Source organism: Leptonychotes weddellii, chromosome 5 (assembly GCF_054177405.1).
Source record: "Leptonychotes weddellii isolate Sample4059 chromosome 5, ASM5417740v2, whole genome shotgun sequence".
Taxonomy (NCBI): domain Eukaryota; kingdom Metazoa; phylum Chordata; class Mammalia; order Carnivora; family Phocidae; genus Leptonychotes; species Leptonychotes weddellii.
Genome location: NC_138373.1, coordinates 8,139,439 through 8,156,899, shown reverse-complemented (window position 1 = coordinate 8,156,899; position 17,461 = coordinate 8,139,439). Strand labels below are relative to the sequence as shown.

The 17,461-nt window shown below is 54.9% G+C and overlaps 1 protein-coding gene across 1 annotated transcript; it reads left to right on the top strand.

The window, feature by feature from the left end:
- Positions 1 to 2,793: 2,793 nt before the first annotated feature.
- HSPB1 (heat shock protein family B (small) member 1) lies at positions 2,794 to 4,276 on the top strand. Its single transcript, XM_006733909.3, has 3 exons — positions 2,794 to 3,286; positions 3,792 to 3,855; positions 3,961 to 4,276. Exons 1-3 carry the CDS (start codon positions 2,917 to 2,919, stop codon positions 4,148 to 4,150), a joined length of 624 nt encoding a protein of 207 aa, XP_006733972.1. The 5' UTR covers positions 2,794 to 2,916; the 3' UTR covers positions 4,151 to 4,276.
- Positions 4,277 to 17,461: the final 13,185 nt, after the last annotated feature.

The window sequence follows — 17,461 nt, the reverse complement described above, 5'->3', positions numbered from 1 at the left end:
CGCTTACCAACTTTGTGACCTTGGGGCAGTTCCAGCTCAGTTTTCTCATCTCAGAAATGGGACTCTGAGAAGATACTTAGACCTGCCATAAAGTGCATACAACTGCGTAATTCTTATTAGCCTAAGTCTCAGCACCCAAAATTAAAGGCCCTCTTTCCTTAATAAAGGTGAACACTTACTGAGCACCAAGCACTCCCCACACATTATTGCATTTGAGATTCACCACAACCCCAAAAGATGGGTGTGTTATTACTACCCACATTTTGCAGGTGGGGACAGCGGGCTCAAGGAGGTCACCAGGCCGGTGAACAGCAGCATCCAAGTTCAAGCCCAGCCTGTCTGACCCCAAAACCCAGTTTTTCCTGCAACCCCACCCCTCTTGCCACCACCCAGAGCCACCCATGTTCCCTCCCTTGTGATTGACAAGGTCCCTCAAGAAGCAATCCATTGAAGATGGATGGATGAAGTCTCAGTCCTGCCTCCCCCACCCCCCATGGGCAGAGGGCTGGGAGCTGTTGGGCCCTGGTTTGCACAACTTCCTGGCTGGGGCAGCAGGAATGGACCCTCCCTGCCCTGGCTTCAGGCAAGATGCAGACAGCTACTAAGGGAGCCTCTGTCTACAAAGGGTTGGCAGGCAAGGCAGCCCGGCAGCCCCCACCCAAAGCGTGGCTGGGCCTGGCAGGACCACACTTGAAAGCATCCATGACCACACCTGACAGCTCCTGTAGGGTGGGGCTCCTGGACTCCAGTCTGGGCCAAGGTGGGCAAGCAGAGGCGGATGAGAGCCCTCCCTGGCTCCTGACCTCACCTCGACTTTATAGAGCTGGGAATGGGTGGGGTTGGAAATGCCAGGGAGCAAAGACCTGGGGCTTGCTGAAGCTGAGACCCTTGGGGCTGGGGGGGGGTGCCGCCAGTAGCTCCCAAAGGAGACCTACTGGGCCCGTGACCTGATCCAGCAAGGGAGGTGGAGCAGAGATGGGGTCCTGTCTGCCTCACACCCTTGGCCCATGAAAGCCCCAGGAGCTCAGAGGTAACCAGAACAACCTCAGACTTATGACCCAGACCTAGCTGTTCCCCCATGGGGAGCAGGTGGATAAGAAAGAGAGAAAGGCATCCAGGAGCTCCCTCTTGAAGAGGAAGTGGACACAGAAAAGGCATGAGATTTGTTGCTACCCCCAGCTCATCGAAGCAAGTGGCTGGAGTCTGGCTTCTGATTTCTCAGGTCTCCTGGGCAGGGCAAGGCCCCCGGTAAAACTGGTGGGGGTTCAGCCTCAGCCCAGCCCTGGGAAAGGGGCAGCAAGCAGAGTGGGCCTCAGAAAGGGAGGAAGTGGAAGACTCCGAGGTGGGAGTCCCATGAGGGTGAGAGCCACGGGCACTAGACAGGCAAGAGGCTTACTCTACTAGTATCTTAAAGGAGACAGTGCACCAATCACTGTATCTCTTTGAACTCATTTCTTCATCTAAAAAGGAGGGATAGGGGCGCCTGGGTGGCTCAGTTGGCTAAGCGACTGCCTTCGGCTCAGGTCATGATCCTGGAGTCCCGGGATCGAGTCCCGCATCGGGCTCCCTGCTCAGCAGGGAGTGTGCTTCGTCCTCTGACCCTCCCCCCACTCATGTGCTCTCTCTCTCTCATTCTCTCTGTCTCAAATAAATAAATAAAATCTTTAAAAAATAAAAATAAAAAAATAAAAAGGAGGGATAACAGGGTGTAAATCGGAAGAAGGAAGACTGGAGGGGGCTCATGCCTGTGAAAGCAGGAGAGAGGGAATGTCAGGATTATGGCAGGAGCCTAGGTGCAGTACCCTCTCTCAAAGGTGGGAGATGGGGACCTGGATCCCACAGGTGGTCAGACAGGAGGTGGGGGTCAAAGGGCAGGCCTCAGGTTCCAAGCATGTTTGAGTGAATTGTACTTCGAGATCATAATCTGCAAAAAGGGAAACTGAGGCCTAGAGAAAGGAGGGGCCTTGTCCCAAATCACAGTAAATCAACAGCAAAGCCCAGGCCAGATTCAAGGTTACTTACTGCCCTTCAAGTTCCCTGTCCAGGGCTCCTCAAGGAACAATAGATACATGGGGGGATTTGACAACAGCCTTCCTCCTGACCCCCTCTCAGCACTGGGTTTCTGACCTGGGTCACTGCCTCTGCAACTGGGATACTTACACACTCTCCTTCCTCCTCCCCCACCCCTTTTAATTGCAGATAAATAACATAACAATTGTGAACAATTATCAGGTACCAGGCCCTGGACTGAAGTCCTTACTTGCATTAAGTTGCTGAATCCTCACATCAATCCAATGATGTAAGCATTTTTATTACTATCATCATCTCTGTTTTCCAGATGGGGAAACCGAGGTCCAAAGTCTAACTTGCACAAGTCCATCCCATTAGTGGCAGAACAGGATGTGAAGTCAGACGGTCTGGCTCCAGAGCCCACACTCTTATCTGCGATGCCAGGCTGCTTTTTAAGACATTATTTCCCCGGGAGGCCTTGTGGTTCAAATCCCGGCTCTGCCACTTCTAGATACATGTGGTCTGGGACAAGTAGCCCAGCTTCTCTGGGCTTTGTCCTCCGGGACAAACGGATGGGGCTGTCCACCGGCCCTGGACGAGAGCTTTAGCGCCCAGGCCTGCCAGTATCTGGCAGTGGGCACTGCACCAGGACCGGTGCTACCGTCATTTGTTTTCTTGAACAAGAGAAGGTTCCAGATGTGGGCAGGGCCTTCCTCGGCCCGCCCCCGCCCCGTGTGCAGGGGGAGGAATGCAGGGGGAGGGGCTGCCCCCAGCCCGTCATTGCCTTTAATAGAGACCTGAAACACCGCCTGCTAAAAATACCCGGCTGGAGCCGCATAAAAGCACTGCGGGTCCGACGCCCCACACTTCTCCAAGCCTCAGCTAGAAGCGCAAAGCCAAGCCAGCATGACCGAGCGCCGAGTGCCCTTCTCGCTCCTGCGGAGCCCCAGCTGGGACCCTTTCCGCGACTGGTACCCGGCCCACAGCCGCCTCTTCGACCAGGCCTTCGGGCTGCCCCGGCTGCCCGAGGAGTGGGCGCAGTGGTTCGGCCACAGCGGCTGGCCGGGCTACGTGCGCCCGCTGCCCCCGGCCGCGGTCGAGAGCCCCGCCGCGGTGGCCGCGCCCGCCTACAGCCGCGCGCTCAGCCGGCAGCTCAGCAGCGGCGTCTCAGAGATCCGGCAGACTGCCGACCGCTGGCGCGTGTCCCTGGACGTCAGCCACTTCGCCCCCGAGGAGCTGACGGTCAAGACGAAGGAAGGCGTGGTGGAGATCACCGGTGAGCCCCCCGGCCCTGCTGGGACCCTGCTGGCGGGGCGGGAACTGGGCAGGGAAACTCCACCAGGGACCCGGAAGATTTGGGACTCACCCTGCCCCCGGGCTGTGGCCCCGACTCTAGAACGGGGACTTCGGGTAGTTCCTCAGGGCCCCTCTGGCCCGAAAAACGTTTTATTGAGGGAAGAAATGCCGCCTTCGGGCGCAGATCTCCCAGTCCCGCCCCCAAGTGACCAGGTCTCCTTGGAGCCACCCACAGGCCCGGACGAAGAGGCCATTGTCCCCTGGCGCTGTCCCTGTTCCCTGCCCCTAAGCCCGGGTCCGCGGAGGGGGCGGGTGCGCTTCCTTCGCGCCGCACCGAGCCCCACCCAACCCCCCAAAGCACTGAACCCAACTTTCCAGAAGCTTCTGAGGGGCCCTGAGACACACGGGGGCGTGTGTGGATTTGGGCGGGATGTGGATTTGGGCGGGCCCCTCCCTGCAGCTTCTGACCTCATTCTCCCACCCAGGCAAGCATGAAGAGAGGCAGGACGAGCATGGCTACATCTCCCGGTGCTTCACCCGAAAATACACGTAAGTCTTGGCCCCAGATCCAGGGGGACCTAAGGAGGGGTGCAGGGAGTGGGGGGCAGTGAGGCCCAGGTGTGTAACTCTTGTCCTCCCTCTCTGCCTGTCTAGGCTGCCCCCTGGTGTGGACCCCACCCTGGTCTCCTCCTCCCTGTCCCCTGAGGGCACGCTCACCGTGGAGGCCCCGATGCCCAAGCCAGCCACCCAGTCGGCAGAAATCACTATCCCTGTCACTTTCGAGGCACGTGCCCAGATTGGGGGCCCAGAAGCTGGAAAGTCGGAGCAGCCTGGAGCCAAGTAAAGGCTTTGCCCTGCTGTCCACACCCCCACCTCAGTAGCCATCACTGACCATCCCCACCCGCCATCTGTATGCTTTTTTGATACGTTTACCTTCTGTTTTTCTCAAATAAAGTTCAAAGCAACTGCCCGCCACTGCCTCAGATTCTGGTGTTTGTGGAGGCCTGGGGGTTGGTGCCATTTGCTGGCTCACACATGGATCACATTTGCCGAGGGCCTGCTGTGTGCCAAGCCCCATGCTAGGCCCTGTGGGTACAGTGGGGTACAGCAGGGGCATACCCCAGTCCTCCAACCCTGAGTCCAGTAAGAGGGAAGTAATGATCGGAACCAGCAGTGATGGGGGAAACCAGGTGAGGCAACTGGTCCAGGCTTGGGCACTCAGGGACACCTAGGCTGGAGTCATGTGCCAGGAGGACAGAGCAGGGCCTGGGGAGGGGAGCTTCTTAGGAGCTCAGAGTCCCTTGCTCACTTCATTGAGACTTCACTATTCTCCCAGAGAGGGGCAGGACCACAGAGAAGGCATGGGAGGTGTGGCAGTCCAGGTGACTTTCTGAGAGGAGGTTGGCCTTGTCAAAGGTCCCATCCCCTGATGTCCGTGCATTCAGGATGAGGCCTAGGCTTTTGGGTCAAGGGCACTCGGCAAAGAATGAGGGCCGTGTGGCCAAGGTTTTGGTGGAAAAGAAGCAAACACCCTGACAGGGAAGACTAACCCAGGTAGGAAGAGTCACACCTACCTGGCCCTCATCTTACCCACCACCCTCTCACCTGGCCCAAGAAGGGTTTGGAGGGACCTGGGGGAGGGATAGAGCAGATAGGGGTTTTGGAGCCCAGTCTCAGGTCCCCAGGAACTTGAGAGATCCCACACCATCTCCACCTACAAAGGTCACAGAGCCTGAAACTGTGGCAAGACACCATGACATTGTTTTCTAAGCCCACAGCCCTACCTTCCCAGGTTCTCTGAGAGGAGTGGCACCCTGCAGGGAAGGGCCAGGAGCATGCACACACACTCACTACCCTCGCCACTGCCCAGCTTCTTAATTTCCACTCCCTGGTGCGGATACCACAATCTGGAGCAGGCAGGAAGCCAAAGCAGGTCCCAGGCCTCGGAGGCCTTGCCGGGCCTGGAGGAGGCCAGCCAGGGAAATAAACACACGAACAGCTGGCAGAGCAGGTCTGGGCCTGTTGGCTAGGGCACTGCCCGGTCTACGCCACCCCTATCACCATTCATTGCACGAGCTCCAATCTCCTCAATCTGCCATCCTCCTCCCTGACAACAGACATGATACATCTCAGGTGTCTTCTGGACACGTCCACATTCCTGTGGTCACAACTGAATCAGCCTGTCCAGGGCTCACCCTTGCTCTGTAGCGCCAGCTCCCTTCTGGCTGGCAACAGGATGGCCCCGGCCTGCAGGGATGTGACTGCCTCCTCCCCTCTCGTCAGTCTTGTCAGAGAGAGTGAGAGCAAGGCTGCCAGCACCCTGCAAGTGTGGGAAAGCTGGTGCCAAGCCTTTGACAAGGTAATCCTCACTCCAACTCTGCGAAGAGGTGGGGTTAGTCCTGCTGAACACCTGGGCACCGAGAGCCTCGAAGAGGTGAACAGACTTGCCTGGGTCCACACAGCTAGTCCTGGAGGGGTGGAGGGACGTCAGTGTGGCCACAGGCAGGGGAGGGCAGGTTAGCTCACACAGGAAGGCTGGGGGGTCGGTGTAGAAGTGTTCCACACGGCAAGCTTGAAGTGCTTCTGAAAGAGGCTTGGTGGGGCCACAGAAGGAGGACAGGGATGCAGCTGAGTCTGGGGTCCAAGGCTGCTCACAGGGGGTCAGGCTGCAAATGACCTGGAGGGAGCTGCCAGGGGTCTCAGACGCAGAGTCCAGGCCTGGAGCAGGTAGGAGTCAGCCCTCAGGGGGTGCCTATCACAGGAGTGAGTCCGAGGTTAACAGCTTTGAGATTTTGGGGGCTCAGGCCATTATTTGGGACACAGCTGGGCACAGGGTAGGTGAGAGGGGAAGAATTCCATCCCTGCAAAGGAAACAGAGCCCAATTTCCTAGGAAAACTAAAGTAGGAGATGAACTGTAGCCTGGCTGGCCACTGTGGGGGCAGAGACAGGAGGGGAGTCTGAGGCTGGGCCGGCCCTATGCCCAGAGCTCCACTCAGAGGTGGGGTGTGGGGCAGGGCCTCTGGGCAGAGTGAATAGGGCTGGCTGGCTCAGGCCTGCAGGTCTCCCCTGGGACAGGCTGGCACTTGGCACGGGGACACCTGGGGAGTCCCTGACTGCTGCTGTGGGGCAGGAACAGTTCCAAGCTTCTCCAGGCCTTTCCCTGATTTTCAGTGGGTCCCTGTCTAAAGGCCTCTGATGTCCTTCAAGTATGCAGACTCAAGATATTGGTCTTGATTCAGTGAATGCTAGCATCGGGGCCCCTCTGCTCAGCTGAAGGTGTCTGAGGGGCAATGCTCTGTGCTCCAGGCTGATGACTAAGGCCTCAAGTCCCTGTGGCTGCTAGTCACCCCTCACCAGCTGCAGCTTCCCTAAGGATCTGTGCAGTGCACAAGCCATCCTCAGTTCCAGGCCTACATCCCTGGGTCTCTCCTTTTCTCTCTCCCTCCTAGTTGTGAAATCTGCCCCCCTGTTGGCACTTCCTCTGGGCCCAGGACCCAGCCAGTCAGTCCAAGTCCCTGCTCAAGGGGCCAAATGGAGGAAACAGCTCAATGAAAAGCAGCATTATGCCATTAGCAAGGGGGCGGGACACCCTGTTGGGTCTTAGTGGAATAGGAAAAAGGGATTTCCAGAAGCGACCCTTGGATAGGCAAGTGGCAATGGTATGGGCCAGGGCTGGCAGGCTGGCACAGTCAGGCTGGAGGAAGGAGAGCAAGAGGGCCAGTGAGGGAGGTGGGTGGGACCAGTCTTGGTGGGGGTGGGCACTGTAGGCCACACTAAATGCAGGCTACCAGAGAGGTTTAAGCATCCCTGCTTTAGAAACAAGGGTCCAGATCTTAGAGGAGAGTGGTTGGGAGGAACCAGTCAAGACGCAGGGGACAATGTGCTGCTTGAGGTGTAGTGGGCAGGGGTCCTGCCAGGGGGAGGGGGAAAGGATGCCAGGTGCCAGGATGTAGCAGTAGCAGGCTCTGTGGTATGGGGTGACAGACTGGGATGTGGGGGTACAGCGGGCAAGGGAAGAAAGGGATCTGCTGAGGCCCTGAGCCCTGGACTCTCATGGCTCCCTACCTAGGCTTGCTGACCTCAGTCTCTGCAAGGTTAGGCAGACCCCACGCCTCTGCTGCTAGGGGAGTGAATTGTTTCCCAGTAGCATCATCTTCCCTGCTACAGAATCAACCCAGGGTTTGTCAGGCACAGACTGCTCCAGGGAGAGGGTGGGGTGGGAAGAAAAGCTGCCTGGACAGTGGCTGCAGAGGACCCTAGTGCTGGGTCCAACGGGCATATGGTCAGAGCACCTTCGTGATGGAGGCAGGGGCAACCAAGCAAAGAAAGGAGAGGAGGGTCAGGCAGGACAGGAGCCCTGCCCAGGGACTGGCCATGGGGTCAACAGACAGCCCAGACCCCCTGGTCTATTGGCAGCCACCCACGCACTATTCAACCCTGGCAGAACCTAAGACTGGGCAGGGATCAGGCTGGTGAGGGTCCTATCCGCTTGCTTTACCCTGGACTCCCCTACACCTCCCCCCTTGCATACCACCCCTCCCCCGCCATGCACACAGTGGGGACCTGGGGATTTGGGACAACCCTTGAGCTCAGAGCTTGACCTCTGGCCCAGACTTGCATAGCAGCAATAAGCTGCCAGCTCAGGACCAAAGTAGGGAGGAAGCTGCACAGGTGAGGGCAAGCCTAGGCTGGTCTTAGCCAGGATCTGGCACTGGGCCTGGCAGCTCAGACCCAGGGAAGTAGGGTCTGGGCCTGGCAGCTCAGACCCACCCTCATGCTGCCCTCCCAGGAACAGGAAAGTGACCCCAGGGAATATGGAAGAGGCCAAGCATGTGCCCCCCACCCCAAAATCCGTACTGTCTGTCCACCAAACAATGCCCCTGTGTGCCAGCCCTGAGGAGCACAGGGTTCCATGGAGGGGGGAGACCCACACACGAGTGGAAAATATCTCCATCCCCACCACAATCCTCTTAGCTAAGGGCTCTGGGTCTTCCCCACCTCTTCCACCTGGCCAGGCGGCTTTGGACCTCACTGTGTGCACCTCACTCTCTATCCCAAGGATGAGCCATGTTCTCATGGGCTTCTTAGGAGACAACTCTGCCCACCACTCCTTGTGGTGGGAGAACTGGCAGCATGAAAAATGCCAGGAATCCCAGGCATAGTGAAGAGGAATAGCTCCAGATCAATAACAGAAGCGCTGGGTGGCTTCATGTAGGAGCATGGAGGGCGGAAGAGATTCACTGGCCAGCCAGCCACCTCCATCTCTTCTGAAAGGCAGGCTGAGGGCAAGGGAAAGCCAAGGGCCCAGCCAGGGTTCCCAACATCCAGAGAGAAAAGGTCATGTCTGGGGACCCTGGGGGAAAACCCACCAGCCCTGTGAGGAGTCTCTGCAGCATAATGACCCCCTCCACCCTTCCTTCCAGCCTAGCACATGTACCAGCCTGGTACACCACCCTGTCCAAACTATGGTGGCAGTGTTTGGATCAAGATGTGGCACCAGTGGTCCAGGTGCTGCCTCATAGGAAGAAAGTCTATCCCCACTCCCTCCCCTGGGCTGAACAGGCGAGAACCTTCCAGAAAGGCTTGGATTAAAGAAAAGATTGAGGTGGCAGAAGCAGCTCTGTGTTCAGGAAAAAGCACTGGGCTGAGGCCAGCTCTGTCCCTGTTAGAGGTATGGTCTGGGGTCCACCCTGTGTGGGCTCAGTTTCCATTTTGGGGTCTTGATGACCTCTAAGGCCCCTCTCCTACCTTGGCTGTCTGTGTTGTCAGCCCTCTGCAGGATGGGAATCAAGGGAGAATCATGAAGACTGGCAGCTGCCCAGAGTCTCCTAACAATGGTAGGAAGGCCAAAGTCCCAAGGGTGTCCAAGGATATAAGGACAGCTCTCTTCAGGACCAAGAAGGGCCTGGCATGGGGAAGGCTTTCAGGCTTGGCCCTGACCCCAAGGCAGGTCTGGGTAAACCTTTCCCTTTCCTTCTCACATCATTCCGCCCCCACCCCCCAAGATGGGTTGCAAGTTTCTCTGGAACTCCCTCCAGGATGGTTACTGAGTCTATGTGCTCAGGCTGGCAGGATAATGGGACAGGGTAATTGAGGACTTATTTAGGTGAATGAATGACCACAGAGGTCACTGAGCCTTCTCCCCTAAGCCCCCTCCCTCTCTGAGTTCTCCCACCCTCTCTCAGCCCTCTCCAAGACCCTTCTGATCTCCCACCACCCTGGTTGGTCTTCCCAATTCCTCTCTGATTGCACCCCCTTACTCAGACCCACTCCTCACTGCATCCATCCCAAGCTTTTTCAATGACCACCCCCCTTTCTCAGAGTTCTCCCATTTTCTTTTTCTAGAACTATTTTGTTTAAGATTTTATTTATTTATTTATTAAGAGACAGAAAGAGGGAGCTCACAAGCAGGGGGAGTGGTAGGCAGAGGGAGAGGGAGAAGCAGACCCCCTGCTGAGCAGGGAGCCTGACATGGGGCTCGATCCCAGGACCTTGGGATCATGACCTGAGCCGAAGGCAGACCCTTAACCAACTGAGCCACCCAGGCATCTCCCTCCCATCTTTTTTTTTTTATGATTTTATTTAGAGAGAGAGAGGAGGGAGGGGCAAAGGGAGAGAAACCCAAGCAGACTGTGCAGAATGCAGAGCCCATCATGGGGCTCAATCCCACCACCCATGAGATCATGACCTAAGCCAAAACCAGAGTCGGACGCTCAACCGACTGAGCCACCCAGGCATCCCAGAGTTCTTCCATTTTCACTGAACTTCCACCTCCCATCACTATACCTCTCCCTCATTTGAACTCCCCTCCCCCTCTGAAATCCACCCCCACTCTCTCTGAGCCCTGGTAGGTAAGCTATTCTTTTATAATCCCCTCAGTGGGCCTGCTGAAGATTCTGAAGACCCGCTTCTCTAGGCCTGACCAGCCTGAAAGCCTTGAACCCTGGGAGTGTCCCCACAGGCCAATCCTTCAGCAGGGGTCCTGGTGTTCCAAGGCCCTCCTTCGGAGAGGTTCTGGAGGAGAAACCAATCCCCACCAAGCAGGCTGCAGGCCCTGCCAGCTCAGACCTTGGGCAGTACTGGTCAAATTTAGAAAAAAAGCCTAGCCTAGGCCCCATGCAAGGGGGATGGAGCAGTGCCAAGACAGGCCCTGACTGCCCCCAGCATGCCTCCCTGGGGCTGGGTGTCCCCATCTTCCCCTCCCCTCCCCCAGGCCCAGACAGGACAGTAAATGACTGCCCCCTGGTGCTCTCCCAGAGACACTCAGATATCTAACACTGCCTACCCCAGAACCTTCAGGAATCTCTGCCCAGGTTCTAGGTCCTGCCAGGCCCTGAGCAGAAATGGGTCAGGAGACCCCGTCTTGGAAAACACTGACACCCTGAGCCCTGCACCTTCCATACCTTTGGCCCTGTTCTCTGTTCTGGACCTCACTCTCTGAGAACCCTCAAGCCTCCCAGAAGATCTCATCTGGGGGACCCAGTTCACTCCCTCGGCTGCCACCCCTGCCTCTGCCTTTGCAGGGTCTGGCAGCCAAGGCCTGGAATCAGAGCCCCTGCTCTGCCCTGCTGCATAGGTGTTCACCACTGTTTCTGTTACTTATCACAACTGGCATGTACTGGGCACCTGCTAGCTGCCAATCACTCCTTAGCTTATGAAATCCTCACAGCAACCAAATGCCACTGAGAGGCAGCAGAGGCTCGTGGTTATGCTTTCTGTCACTGATCAAAACTGCCTAGGTTCAAATCTTCATTGGGCCACTTACTAACTGTATAGGACCTTGAGCAAGTTACAAAGTCTTGGTTTCTTCCTCTGCAAAGTGAAGTCTCTGAAACAGAGCCCGAACCACACACTGAACACCCAGTCATGCTAGGCATTTTTTTTTTTAAAGATTTTATTTATTTATTCATGAGAGACACAGAGAGAGAGGCAGAGGGAGAAGCAGGCTCCCAAGGAGCAGGGAGCCCGATGTGGGACTCGATCCCAAGGACCCCGGGATCACGACCTGAGCCGAAGGCAGACGCTTAACCATCTGAGCCACCCAGGTGCCCCCATGCTAGGCATTTTTATGAGGTAGATTGTATTAGTCCCATTTTACAGATACAGAAACTGGGAAACCGTCCGTCTGAAAGGCTAAGGAACTTGAGAGGTTACACCACACAACTAGGACGTGGTAGGGTTGGAATTCAAATCCTGAGCTTTCTGCCACCGACAGCCCTTTCATTTGGAACAGGACAGACATTGCTGAGGGACAGACATTTCACCTTTGTAAACAGTAGCTAGCCACGCTGAAGCTGACCTACCCGTCTCCCCTCCCGGGCCCTCAGGTCGTACTAGCTCTATGTGGGGAGCTGTTTAGGGCAGAGATTGGGGTGCACGCGCTCCCTAACATTTCTGCCGTCTGATTCTGGGGCTGGCCCTGGGCCGCTACCATCAGTCCCAAGTCGGGAAGCGTGTGGGGGGGGAGAGAAGGCCTTCAGGGGTGGAACAAGCCCTCGCTCAGGAGGACAGGGCTGTGACACGCGGCAGGTGAGGCTGGAGAAGGCTTGAATGCCAAAAGAGGCAGGGGCGGCTTCGGTGCATCCAGGTTATGGCGCCATGGCGCCAGGGTGTGACAGACCCAAGTCGCCACCCGCCCTGAGCCCTTCCGACTGCTGTGAGGGTCGGGCAGGCTGTACTGAGGCCCGGCTTCCTCCTCTGCAATGTGGGGTAAATGTAGCCCCCAGGGCTGGTGCCAGGGCGAGGGCTGCGCAGGTAAGAAAGCATAGCAAACCTGCTCAGGGCATTTGCGGTTGTGCTGGCTCTTCAGAAACTGAGTGGCAGGCACGGGGTCAGGGGGAAAGCTGGCGTCTGAGGCCCTGTCCCCCCCCCGCGCGCTCCTGCCACCGACCACAGCGATGGACAGCGCCCGGAGACGCGACCAACGGGCCAGACGGCGTTCTTATACCCCGCATATCCCGGCCCGCACTACTCTGCGAGACAACTGCGCACGAGAGCGGAGGCGGGCTGGGGGAGGGCGGAAAGGGAGCCCCGCGGTGGGAGCCAATCGGACCTGGGCAACTGCATAGGCAGATCCTGGCGCAGCGCTAGCAACAGGCCGACCATTGGAAGAGCGGGACAGACTGGCCTGTGATTGGCTCTCGCCACTGCCCGAGATTGAAGGCGGGCCGCGTCCCGCCCAGCTCATATCCGGGGGTTTGACCGGTCCTGGAACCTTCGTGATTCAGGCTCCTGCGAGCCCCCAGCGCTTCAGAGCGCCGGCTCGTCCGTAGTCCCGTGGCGGGACCGTGGGGGCGAGCACCTGTGGGGCGCGGGCGTGCGCGTACGGCCGTGCGGCTCACTCAACGTGGCCTCACCCCTGTGCCCGCGCGGAACTGAAGCCCGCAGGGCTCAGGTGTTTGGGATGGGAGGTGACCCGAGAGAAGCCCGTGGACGGGGCTACCACGTGGATTGGCGCGGAGGAGGCCCAGAGGCTGGCAGGAAGCAGAACCGGGCGGAAACCCGGGGACCGGGGCCGGGTAGGGCTCTGTGTATGCTGGCCAGCCGCAGAGCCGGGCAGAGCCGGGCGGCGCCCTGCAGGGGACAGTGCCTAGGCGGGGCCTGGGCCCAGGTGGATGCGGGGAAACCCCCCACTCCCAACTCCAGGGCCCAGCAAGCCATTTGGTACCGCTGGTAATGGTACAGGAGCGGCCTGACCAGTCGTCGCTGGTGCATTTTGGGGGGCGGGAGGGGGGAGTCGTGAGGGATCACCGAGGCTGTTTTAGTTCTGCATTTCGGGGAGCAATTGCCCCTTTTGCTCAGCAGTGGGATGCAGTAGCTGTTTGATTTTGGACAGAATTTAGGGAGATTACATGGAAAGGGACTCGCCCAAAAGTGCTTGCAGTCAGCCATAAGCTGCTCATCCTTTATACCGGTTACCTAGCCATTATTCCCTAAATCTATCTTGTCTCTATTTCTAATGCAATCTCCTAATTTAGGGCAAGAGAATAGGTTTCACTCTTAAATCTGTCCACTACCCAATCCTCTGCAACCTAGAACCCATCACGGAGAAAACACAACACTCCCCAAAAGAAAGGTCTTTAAAACTGAGCAGGTTCCGGGGCGCCTGGGTGGCTCAGTCCTTAAGCGTCTGCCTTCTGCTCAGGTCATGATCCCACGGTCCTGGGATCGAGCCCCGCATCGGGCTCCCTGCTCCGCGGAAAGGCTGCTTCTCCCTCTCCCTCTCCCTCTCCCACTCCCCCTGCTTGTGTTCCCCCTTTCGCTCTCTGTCAAATAAATAAAATCTTAAAAAAAAAAAAACCACAAAAAACTGAGCAGGTTCCTAATGGAGAAGGCAAAAACGCCTGTAAACCATAACATTATACCTCCGTATTTGGGGAGGCAAGGACCTTCAGAAGGCTTTGTTAACAAACCCAATGGAACCCAAAATGAATTTTCCACCAGGCTTTAAGGAACCCACCAGCCTTCAAAACCCCACCCCTAAAATCTAGCTTCAGTTAAGTGAAAAAGAGGGTTTGATTACCTTTTTGGTCCCTAAGAGTCAGTAAGTAGGGGGAACTTGTCCATCACTGTGGGAAGAACCAGTTATACCAAGATTGTGTTAAACCAAGTCGAGATTCTTTCTCCTGATGTAGATTCCGTATGAAGGCAGCCTCTCAGACATGCCTGCCTGTCCCTGAGAACTCCTGGGAACATGGCGGACTATACCATTTCACCACCTTCCCCAGGCTTAGGGGCAGAACTGCGGTAGACCACCAGGACTCACCATGTGGGGTGCATGTGTTGGCTTGCTATGTCAAAGCAAGTGATGACTGGGCACCTACCTAACACTTTCTCCATCCGGGGGAGGCAGGAGAGGGTTAGGAGGCAAAACATCCTAGCTGAGAAGACTCAGAAAACATTTGGTTCCCGTGGGTGGCAGGCACTCACTCCCTCTAGCTTGTCCTTCAGCTTAGTCCTCATGGGCTCAGGTAACAGGCCCGGGTGCTGACTACTGCTTAAGATCACCTGATTCCCCGTAGAGAACCAGGAGGCTCCCCTTCAATTCAAATTCAGTTCCACATAAACCACTGAAAAGACTGGATGGAGGGGCAAAGTGTAAGCCTTACCCAAGACAAAAATGTGCCCCAACAGGGATGGGAACAAATTAAGTGACACAGGAGGAAACAACTGGACAAACCCAGAACGTGGGACATTCTATAAGACCATCTCTTGCAGGCGCCTGGCTGGCTGTTGGTTGTGTGCTCGACTCTTGATCTCGGAGTTGTAAATTCAAGTGCCACGCTGGGTGTAGAGATTACCTAAAAATAAAATCTTAAAAAAAAACCCATCTCTTGAAGATGCCTGGTTTCTTGAAAAAGTCATTATCATAAAGAAAAGAGGTGGAAGGAATAGGGGCTAAAGAAACCTAATAATGAAATTAGAATGAATTAATTAGATCCGAGTTGGTGGTGGGGAGGGGTGGTTAGAGCTTTCAAAGGCATCCTGGGGCCAAATTAGGGAAATTTGAATATGGGCTGACATTAGGGGATTGTTGATTTCCTTAGGTGCGATGATAATGAGGCGTTTATGTGAGAGAATATCGTTATTTTTAAGAGAAATAGGAGTAGAGTAAATGTCATTTCAAGGTTCCACAAGATAGAAATATAAATACGAAAAATTGTTAACTGCTGTACCAATATTTGGTTATCACTGTACCATTCTTTTCAGCTTTTGTGTTTGAAATTTCTCAAAATAAAATGTTGGGGGTGGGGCACCTGGGTGGCTCAGTCGGTTAAGCACCTGCCTTCGGCTCAGGTCATGATCCCAGGGTCCTGGGATGGAGCCCCGCATCGGGCTCCCTGTTCCTCGGGAAGCCTGCTTCTCCCTCTCCCACTCCCCTGCTTGTGTTCCTTCTCTCGCTGTGTCTCTCTCTGTCAAATAAATAAAATCTGTAAACAACAAAAAAATGTTGGGGGTAAAATGCCCCACCCACCCACGATCACCGAGCTACCCTTTAAACAGGGTTAAATCTAATTCAAGAGGTACTTTCCCCGGATCACCAAATTTCGATTAACCATATTTAGAATCACAAGACAAAACCTTTTATGGACCAAAGGTCACTTATTGCTCAAAAGAAGCAGAAATCCTTCCATCTCAAAGCCAGAGTCAAGTCTGAGCCAGATAAAAAATAAAGAGTGGTTACTTCTGGGAAGGGGAAATGGGCGGTTTGAAAACAGATATGGGAGAATGAGTTACCGATAAACCAGGGGTCACCAGACTACTGGCCAGATGGTAGACACTTTTAAGTTTCGTGGGCAACATACTGTCCCTTTGCACTTTTTTTCCTTTCCAACCCTTTCAAAATGTGAAATACATTCTTAGCTCGAAGGCAGTACAAAAATCTGTTTTAGACTGCACTTCTGTATTTTTAATGTGCCTGCACTACCTACTGAAATATAAACCAAAAAAACCTTATCATGTTCCCCAAATTCCTGACTTTCCTCTCCCACAGGGGTTTAACTGAGTGCCATCTGAGAGCATTACTGAAATTGGGAAATCCTGACCCATTTGTCTTGCCAGGTGTGGATAAAGCATGAACATGAGATACCAACAAACCTGACCTGGTATTAAAGACTCTCGCCCCACGGCCTACCAACCACAGGTATCTGGTTAATTAGAGCTAGAGTTTGTGGCTGTTCAGATTCAACCATTTATCCTGATCCGTACCAGAATTGGAAAATTCAAACCGGCAGGCTAATTAGCAAGCTGGCAGACCACATTTCAATGCTCTGATTAGGCTGGGTTACCACTTAATGTCACTCCTAGAATCACAGAAGTGTTACCCAGCTAGTTTTCAGCAGGTTTTTTTCTCCAAGCTTGCTTTGACAACTGTACACCCAGGAGGAGGCAGCTGCCATTCTTAGCCATTCAGATCAGCCTGTGTGAGTCAACATGCAGTTTCAGCTGACCAACACAGAGGCCAATGCATGTGGTAATTACACGTAAATAGAGTGGAGGGAAACTAGGGCCCCGAACAGCAACTTACTTGCTACACGGAAAGTCCCCTGCCACTGAATCTCATTGGACAACCCTTCCGCCCCACCCTCCAAGTTCTTGGAATGGAGAATTCTGCTCTATGGATGGCCCAAGCTAAGGGGATCCAGTCCTTTATAAATGCTCTCCTCCCCCATCACCCACTGTTTAACTGCTTCCCACTACCAGTTACAGCTTTACGTTCTGGAGTGCACTTAAGAGGAGGACCACGATCACTAGTGCCTAACATGGGGCATCATGCGTTTTCTGAATTCGAACTTTCTTAACTCTTTAGGGCCATCCATCTCTGACTACTTATCCTTGTGATGCCGGGTTTTTTTTCTTTCCAAATACTTCAGCTCAAAAAACACTAACAGACTGAGAGCAATAGCTGACCTCTACCAAGAGATCAGCAAAACTGTAAAACAATGCTCCCCTTCCCTTTTTTTTGGGGGGGGGAACCACACACAATTACTTTTCTTGATATTTTTTGGGGGGTGAGGGGCAGAGAGAATCCTAAGCAGGCCCCGTGCCCAACGTGGAGCACGATGTGGGGCTCACAACCCTGAGATCATGGCCTGAACTAAAATCAAGAGTTGGGACGCTTAACGTACTAAGCCACCCAGGCGCCCTAAAACTGTTACTTATCTCAACATGTAATGGGTTTCTATTGATTTTTAAACAAATGAGTATTTTTAATTTCTGGTTTTTGATACATCCCCCCATAACCGAAAGCTCTTACAGAGTTGTGTGAAGGGGTCCTGTAAAGTTTGAGAACCACTGCATTAAGGGGAACTCTCCCAAACTGGATAGAAATGCAGCAACAGAGCATTTTATCTTAAGAGAAATTTAAGTGTACGAGGAAGTACTCTGGGCAATTTCCAGTCTTCTGTCAGATTCCAGGAGCCACCCCTTCTTTCTGCTGAGTTCTGGTGAGCCTGTTACATGACTGCTCTGATGTTGCCCGCATGTGCACTGTCCTGATCGTCTCTCTACCCTCAGTAACTCCCACACTGAAAGAGCTGTCATCACGTGAACAGTGGCTGCCACTCAGTTTCTTAGTCTCCTAGCTGAGCAGAAGCAGCCTGGTATTTGTAGGCAAGGCTCAGGAGGGCCCAGGACGGCCCAGGCCTGGGGCTC